Genomic DNA, 8,874 nt, shown 5'->3' on the forward strand with positions numbered 1-8,874 from the left:
TGTGTTGGCACATGTACCATAGTGAACCTGTGGAGGTCAGAGAATAGTTGGGATGCTCCAGGGGATGATGACAGCAGAATCATTTGAAAACAGAGAACAACCTTATATATGATACAGGGAAGTGTAAATGCCTTCCTGCTTCACAATCTATTGGGTATGAGGATGGACCAAGGAGTAGCTGGATTTGAGGGGGCAGTGTGTTTTCTCATCTAACTTGGGGTTTGGGGACAGAAGATACACCATCAACCTGTCACTGTTTCCGAGTAATCACCAGTCACATGAGCCCAGGAAGAGATGGGGTAGGGATGCCAGATCACTGATTCTGTGTCTTGTCGCCTAGAGCCATCCTCCAGCAACAGGGCTCACCCACAGACGCCGCCATCGCTGCCTTGATCTGTACTGGTGTTGTTAACCCACAGAGCATGGGTCTGGGCGGAGGGGTCATCTTCACTATCTACAGTGCAACAACAGGTGGGCCCTTGTGTGATTCCCCCTGGGGAGACAGACTTCTCTTTAATCATGGGGCACTCATTCCTCGGGCTTTCTTGCATGCTTCTTCCTTGGTACTCTTGGTACTCTTCGCCCTGGCTTTGCCTCTGTTGTGTGGAGCCCTGGTGGTAGGTGGCATTTTAAGGGTTAACACAGAGATGGAAACCAAGACCTAGAGCAGGTTGGCGCCATCTCTCACCTGCCTCAACTCCAGGGAAGGTGGAAGTCATCAATGCTCGGGAGACAGTGCCAGCCAGCCATGTCCAGGGCCTGCTAGACCAGTGTAAAAAGGCCCAGCCACTGGGCACAGGTAAGGCCTTTGGAAGGGTTCTTTAAAAAAAAAATATTTATTATATCTGCGTGTATGCCTGAAGGTCAGAAGAGGGCACCAGACCTCATTACAGATGGTTGTGAGCCACCAGGTGGTTGCTGGGAATTAAACTCAGGACCTTTGGAAGAGCAGGCAATGCTCTTAACCTCTGAGCCATCTCTCCAGTTCCTGGAAGGGTTCTGACACCAGTATGGGCCTGTCCAGAACACTCCCCTGCCAAGGGTCTGTATGACTCAGGCTGTGATACTCTGACATTGGGGATGGCCTCTGGACATGAGCAGACTGTGGACCCCCTGATCTCCTGTTAGATCCTGTTAGAGATCTAACCCGAGAGGGTTAGAGGTCTTCTTTTCGGGGAGACTCTGAAGAAAGGGGTATTCTGAGGGGAAGACCAATCTTGGGACGCTCAATGGGTCTGGGCTGGTGGGACAGGAATCCTGGGTCCAGTTTACCTGAAGGCAGAGTAGACTCCAGCGGGTAGCCTGGTGCCTTGGTGGTGGTATTCTTACGTGGACTTTATATGGAAGGCAGTGGGGAGCCACAAGTGGTCTATGCCGAGGACGGTGTGGTCAGGCATGGGCTTCAGAAGCTGGGCAAGCAAGTTGGCATGAAAGGGTTGTGCCAGGCTGAGGTTGGATGTGTATTGTGCAGGGGCCCAGTGGATTGGGGTTCCTGGGGAGCTCCGTGGCTATGCTGAGGCCCACCGCCGACACGGCCGCCTGCCTTGGGCTCAACTTTTCCAGCCCACCATCGCTCTGCTCCGAGAGGGTTTCCGCGTGCCCTCTGTCCTCAGCCAGTACCTCAGCCACAACTTCCTGCGGCCCTTCTTGTATTCGTCATCCCTGAGGTGAGTGGGCACTGTAACGCAGCTCTCAAATCCACATCCTGCCTGAGCACAGCCACCAGACAGCTGTGTCTCGTCATTCCTCAGCCAGAGGGTCGAACCTGAGGTGCCAAGGCCCTAATAGCCAGGGTACCTAAGGCTTTCCTCAGATCAGAACCGAACTCAGGCTAAGGGCAGCTTATCCCTTCTGCTCTGCCTTCCTTCTGCTTCTCTTTGGGAGTGGCAGACAGTCCTCAGCTCACCCCTCTGCCACCTCAGTGATAGGTCCTCCCAGTAGGTGACAAAGTGACTGTGGGTGACACAGATAGACCAGAAAGGTTGCAGGGCCAGGAGTGAGGGTGGTGATCCAGCCCCAGCTGTTTCCAGAGAACCAATCCCTAATGGTTTTGTGCTGGGGCCGCCGCTGTTCCCCCAGAAGAATCCTGAAGATTTCTCTAGAGCCCAGAGGAATGTGAGTGTCCTCTGGGAGCTGGCATCAGTCTGAGGTTGCCTCCTCCCCCTCCCTCCCCACCCCAGACAGCTCTTCTTCAATGGGACAGAAACCCTGAGATCTCAGGACCCATTTCCGTGGCCTGCCCTGGCCAACACCCTGGAGACAGTGGCCATGGAGGGTGCAGAGGCCTTATACACAGGGAGGCTGGGCCGCGTGCTGGTGGAGGACATTGCCAAGGAAGGTTAGCCATGCGCCACTCTGACGCGGCATCACCCAGCCCAGCTAGGGAAAGAACCACGTTCTGGGCATTGGGGTGGAAGTCTCACCTTTCCCAAGGCTCCTCAGGACTACTGGGTGCTCTGGGATTCAGGAGGATGCTGCTGGGGTTCGGGAGAGCCCAGGTACCCATCTAGTCCAGCCTAACCATGGCTAGCCTTTGGGGTCTCTGCAGTCAAGAACCTTAAGTGGCAGGGCTTTCGGCATGTCTGCCTGTAGAGGAGCAGTAGCAGGCTTGGGTGGCAGAGTTGACCATCTTTCTCTTCCTATTTTCCACTTCCTCTGGTCTCTACTCTTCTGCCCTATACCACTGGGTGCACTGGTCCCCTTTGGGACTGCACCATTTGCTGGCGAGAGGAATTCTTTTGGGTGTCCCTGAGAAGCATCGCAACTTTTTTGTCCTTTGGCAATCTCCATCTGCACCTGGAGCTCACCATCTCTCTCCAGGAAGCCTGCTGACAGTTCAGGACTTGGCTGCCTTCCAGCCTGAAGTGGTGGCCCCCCTGGAGATGGCCCTGGGAAACTACACCCTGTACTCACCACCACCGCCTGCAGGGGGTGCTATTCTTAACTTCATTCTCAATGTGCTGCAAGGTAAGCCCTTCATCAGGTCTCCTCTCTGTCCCCACCCCCCATACCCCCCCAGCTCTGCCCTGCAGGGAGCCTGAGCTCCAGGTTCACCCCTGACTTTGGTGAACACATTAGCTTTCTGTCGCTGTAGCAAAAGGCTGGATGCGGCTACTTATTAAGAAAAGTTTAGCGCTGGGAGTTGAGCTCAATAGAAGAGTGCTTGCCAAGCTTGGCCCCCATCATATCAGCCCTCTTGTAAGAACTACCAGAGTCACATGTGGGACACTTCCCAACAGCAAACTCCCTGTGACCTAAAGTCTTATCAGGTCTTCCTTCTTAATGGTTCAGCCACCTCCCAATGCAGACACTATGGGGATCAAAGCTCCAATCCCAGTGGACCCTCAAGGACACCCATGACATAATCCCATCATAGCATATGGCCGTTGACTTTTTCAACATACACTAGATTCACAGAAGCATGCTATCCACGTCAGGACAGTGAGTTTTACAGTTGGTCTCTGTCTCAGTTGAGATTGCAAGGAAGGAAATGGCATCCTTTCCCTTAGTGCGTGTGTGACTCAGTCTCAGGGCACGGGAGCAGAAGGCCCTGCGGGTAGCGAGGTGCATGTCAGGTGTGTATGCTCTGGGTTGACACGCAGAGCAGGGAACCACAGCCTCCAGGGCCTGCCTGAGGTCTCACAGTTCCAGAAGCCAGAAATCACACAGCAGGTTATACACAGGCCAGGCTCAGTCTGGAGTCTCTGGGGAGAATCTGTTGGCTCTCCTCACCTTTACTGCATCACCCTAGGCTCTGCGCCCAACAGTTCAGATGGGTACAAAGCCTTTGACATGCCCCATGTTTCCCTATGGCTACACTTGTGATTAAAAGTTTAATTATAAATTAGGGACAGTAAGACACAGCCTTTCACCTACAGGGAGCCCTAAGCGACTTCTCTTTGGTCTATACAAATCATCATCATTGTCATTGCTGGTTAGCTTTCTGTTACTATGCCAAATATCTGGGATTAAAACCCACTTATAAAGAGAAATGGTTTCTTTTGTCTCACGGGTTTGTAATTTCTGCCTGTGTTTGGTTGGCTCCATCGTTTCTGGGCCTACAGCGAGGCAGCATGTTATGACAGGGATGGGTGATAGAGCAAAAACTCCATCTCAAGGCTGCTGGGAAATGAAAGACAGGGAAGGAGAGAACACAGGCCCATCTGAGCACATGACCTAACTAACCATCCTCCCAGGCCCCGCCTTTTAAAGTGTTCACCATTCCCCAACAGTGTCAAGCTCAGAACCAAGCCTAGACGTTGTGCACTGGGGCCATTGTTCAGTAACAGAGGTCACCTTGGCATAAGTCCTTCAATATGGTAACAATTGGTTTCACCATAGAGAGGGTTACTAAGGTCTGCTCAGAGGTAGAGCTCATGTCTAGCATGTCCTATCTCAGTGCTGGGGCAGGTATTAATAAAGGATTAATAGCCAGGCAGCAGATACAGTGTGGCTACATTAGACAATAGAATGAGTCACGTCCTTGGTGTGATGGAGCAGGATGGCTCAAGATTTAATCATGCTACACAGAATGGCACTTAAAATGGACGAATTGTTTATTCTGGAACTTTCCATGTAATATTTGCAAGCTATGATTGACTGCAGGTAGCTGAGATTGTGGAAAGTCAGATCACACACAAGAGGGGGACATCTCTTCTCCTCTATGTGTCTGACTTATAAAGTGTGGGGGCTGGAGAGATGGCTCAGAGGTTAAGAGCACTGACTGCTCTTCCAGAGGTCCTGAGTACAATCCCCAGCAACCACATGGTAGCTCACAACCACCTAAAATGGGATCTGTTGTCCTCTTCTGACCTGCAGGTATACATGCAGACAGAGTACTCATACCTAAAAAGTACATTTAAAAATGTGTGCTGGGCAGTGGTGGTTCACACCTTTAATCCCAGCACTTGGAAGGCAGAGGCAGCCAGATCTCTGTGAGTTCGAGGCCAGCCTGATTTACAGAGTGAGTTCCAGAAGAGGTTCCAAAGCTACACAGAGAAACCCTGTCTTGAAATACAAAAACAAAAAAGCAAAAAACAAAAAAAGATGTACTTGGCCTGGTACAGTGGCACACGCCTTTAGTTCATGTACTCAGGAGGCAGAGGTAGTTAGAACCCTGAATTTAAGGCTAGCCTGGTCAACAGAGAGTTTTAGGACAGCCAGGGCTACACAGAGAAACCCTATCTCTGGGGGGGAGGGGGAGACACACTTGATCCTCAGATTTAGGGCTAACCTACTAATCTATACAATCTAGGATAAATATTGCCTCTCAAAATCCTTAACATATTTTGCCATACAATGTGATAGTAATTCTTGTGCTATATAAATCAATATTCATGGATCCTGAGAGGTAAAGAAATGAGTAAATCTTTTGGGGGGCAACATTCACCCCACTACACAAGGTAACCCCCTTGTACCCCTCCTACCTCCACAGGGTTCAACTTCTCGGCAGAGACGGTGGCCCGGCCTGAAGGAAAAGCAAACATGTACCATCACCTTGTAGAGACACTCAAGTTCGCAATAGGGCAGAGGTGGCGGCTCTGGGACTCTTACAGTCGCCCAGGGATACAGGTAAGACTCCCTGGGACCAATGGTGTCCTCTTCCAACCCTTTCCTAGAATACAGCATGGAGGGAGGGGCAGCATTGGCATGGGGAAGGTGGAGGAATTTCTTGGTAGTTCTGGGCAGGGATATCCTGGCAGCAGTCCCCAGGGCTGCAAGGGACTCTGAGGTGGTAGCTATAGTGGGTAGGATCTGGCCTTAGCATGGGCTCAAGTTCCTTCTACAACAGACTGGAGAAAGGGTCCCCCCAGGGGGAACGAGTTCTCCCTACGCTCTGCTTTGAGGACCCTGCCTGGCTCCTCATTAATTTGCTATCTGACCGCTCACTCCAGAACACCTCCCAGAACCTTCTCGGGGAGGCTCTAGCCCAGCACATCCGCCAGAAGATCGACGGCCGCGGTGACCACCAGCTCAGCCACTACAACCTGATCGGGGTCAGGGGCAACAGGATGGGCACCTCTCATGTGTCGGTGTTGGGAGAGGACGGCAGTGCTGTGGCAGCTACCAGCACCATCAACACACCGTGTGTGGGACCTGGGGAGGGGCGGGGGCAGACAGGGCTCAGGGGCGGGTGGGTAGATCCCTCCGCCTTTGCTCTTGACTCCAAAGTCTCCTGTGACCCAGTTTGGTCTACACCCTCCGACCTCTCCTTGTTAGTCCCTAAGCAGGCAACACCTCCCTTTTGTTTTTCCCACTGTCAAAAAAGATCTGGCACAGGGACGTCCTTGCCGAGAAAAGCTTTTATTTGGTGGCCCTGAGCCCGGTCCTGCCTGGGTTGGGCCTTACACAAAAAGGAGTCCTGATGGGAGCCAAAGGGGATCTTTGAGGTCCCTGAGTGGTTCTGGGCTCCGGTGTGCTGGAAGCACTTTTGTAAGGGGTCCTCAGAGGTTGCAGCCCTGTGATGCTGGAAGCCAAGGCCCCAAGTTCAGACCCCACCTTACCCATCTGCAGCTTCGGAGCCATGGTGTACTCACCCCGGACAGGCATCCTCCTTAACAACGAGCTCCTGGACTTATGCTGGAGGCACGAACCAGGTTCCGCTGCCACTCCTCCACCTGGTACGAGAGAAAGAAGGGTGGGTGGGCCACTAACCCCTGGGCGAGTTACCCCCTCACTGAGTACTGTTAACTTAGCAATGTATGAAGGAGGGGTAGGTGGTACCCCTAGAGGGTGTGGGTGATGCTTGTTGGCCCCAGTTCCAGGTGAGCGCCCACCGTCTTACATGGTACCCTCCATCTTGGTCAACAAGGCACAGGGATCCAAGCTGGTGATTGGTGGGGCTGGTGGGGAACTCATCATGTCTGCTGTGGTCCAGGTAAGTCTGAGAGTTCCTGGCTAGAATGTTGCCTCTCTGGTGAACTCCCTGGGGTGGGGATGGGAGTGTGGCAGTGGGATGGCCTGTGTCCCTTCCCTGTGTCCTCTTATTTCTTCCAGACCATCATGAATAAGCTGTGGCTTGGCTTTGACCTGACAGAAGCCATTGCAGCCCCCATCCTACATGTCAATAGCAAGGGCCATGTGGAGTATGAACCCAAGTTCAATGAGGTGAGGCTGAGGTCCCACCGGCCTCCTGAAACCCATGTTGTTCTCCCCTGTAAAGAATTCGGTAACTTCCTGTGCCACAGAGACACACTCCACCTCTAGGGGCCATGAAGAGTTGAGTTTAATGGGAAGACAATAGGTCTGTCCCATGGCATCCAAGTCAGAAAGTAGGCTGTTGCCTGAGCATCTCCTGGGCTGAGGACTTCAAAATCTTGTTCTGTGTATGCCGTTTCCAGGAAACTAGCTTTTCTGACTGTGGTCAGTTAGCCGCTCCTTCCTGGCGCCTTCTTCCCTCATGTGGTGAAACTCAGAGTCAAGAGTTTGTTCACAAAAGAGCTCAGTTTTCCCTTGGGATTTTGTTCTGGATCGTGGGAAGTCTTGCTGCCCTTACGTTCAAGCATCTGATTTCCCCACTAAGACCCTGGAGCATGACCAGTGGCTGAAATCTCTTTACTCTCTGGCTACCACCTTCCTCCCCAGAAACTTAGCTCAGTGGATGCACTATGTGGAGCACATATAAAGATTAGCAGCTTTGGGGCTGGAGAGCGGGCTCAGTGGTTAGGAGCACTTGCTTGGTGGTTCTCAGCACCCATATGGCAGCTCACGACCATTCTGTGATCACCCTCTTCTGACCTCCACAGGCTCCTGCATGTGTGTGTGTGTGTGTGTGTGTGTGCGCACGCATGGAGGGGGAGAGTAGATAAATGTTTTAAAAACAGATAAATAAAAAAAATAAATCTTTAAAACTACCAGTAGCTTTCTGAGGCCACAAACTGTGTTCAGGATCATTTCAACTATCTGTGGTTCAGGGTTCTCGAAGTTCTATGCCTTGGTCCCAAGACCATCTTCCAGGGCCCCTTCCAGTTCTAAAAACCATTAGACTAGGAGGCCATTAGTGAAACGGGGCATCAACAGGTGCTCCTTGGCTCATGGATTTTTCAGTTTTCTAGTGGTATAAAGGCCGTCTATGCCGGGCTGGGGTTGTAGCTCAGTGATAAGGTATGCACAAGCCCCCAGCACTACAAAAGACAAAAGAGAAAGAAAAGTTACATGCATTCAGTAGAAACCATTTAATGTCCATTATACATTAATGGTGATGACTCATATAACCATTCTATGTTCTATAACTTTAGGACAAAACTCAAAATACTACATGTAAGATGTTCAACACCTTATAATAAAATAATCTTTGTCTCAGATGACTTTGTAGGCTAAAGTAAGTGTTCTGCACATTTAAGACAGGCTATGATGTTTGATAGATTAGACATACTTAATTTTTAAAAAAAAGATGTATGTGCATGAGTGTTTTGCCTGCTTGTCTGTATGTGCACCATGTCCACGGCTGGTGTTCATGGATGTCTGGAAGGGCAGTGCAGTCCCTGGAACTGGAATTGTAGCATGGGCCCCATACAGGGGCTGAGAACCAAACCTGGTTTTGCAGAGGACAAACTCTGCAAAAGCAACAAGTGCTCCTTAAGTGCTGAGTTATCTCTCTGGTCAGGTTAGATATGTTAAATATATAAATGCATTTTTGACTTGTAATATTTTCAAATTATGGTGGATTTATTGGGGCACATCACTTCATTATAAGTTTGAGCAGCATCTGTAGTGTTGAGAACTTGTTCAGATCCTGAGGTTCAGGGCATAGCCCCTTGGACTCAGATTCTTGGCATTTTAGCGTCTGTGCAGGGTTCTCCAAGGGACCTGAGACGTTCTCTCAGAGCACCGGGTCCAAGGAACTAATATCTAGAGGATGCAAGAGCCAAGACA

The 8,874-nt window shown here is 51.0% G+C and overlaps 1 protein-coding gene across 1 annotated transcript in view; it reads left to right on the forward strand.

The window, feature by feature from the left end:
* Window positions 1-8,874, forward strand: part of Ggt5 (gamma-glutamyltransferase 5) — a 21,552-nt gene that overhangs the window by 9,664 nt on the left and 3,014 nt on the right. The window contains exons 2-11 of the mRNA XM_013351150.2: window positions 341-471; window positions 704-799; window positions 1,472-1,667; window positions 2,181-2,338; window positions 2,821-2,967; window positions 5,435-5,571; window positions 5,895-6,085; window positions 6,514-6,620; window positions 6,759-6,877; window positions 6,997-7,107. Coding sequence (XP_013206604.1) covers window positions 341-471; window positions 704-799; window positions 1,472-1,667; window positions 2,181-2,338; window positions 2,821-2,967; window positions 5,435-5,571; window positions 5,895-6,085; window positions 6,514-6,620; window positions 6,759-6,877; window positions 6,997-7,107 — 1,393 coding nt within the window. The remainder of the gene's footprint in view (window positions 1-340; window positions 472-703; window positions 800-1,471; window positions 1,668-2,180; window positions 2,339-2,820; window positions 2,968-5,434; window positions 5,572-5,894; window positions 6,086-6,513; window positions 6,621-6,758; window positions 6,878-6,996; window positions 7,108-8,874) is intronic.

The sequence above is a fragment of the Microtus ochrogaster genome, linkage group LG2 (assembly GCF_000317375.1).
Source record: "Microtus ochrogaster isolate Prairie Vole_2 linkage group LG2, MicOch1.0, whole genome shotgun sequence".
NCBI lineage: Eukaryota > Metazoa > Chordata > Mammalia > Rodentia > Cricetidae > Microtus > Microtus ochrogaster.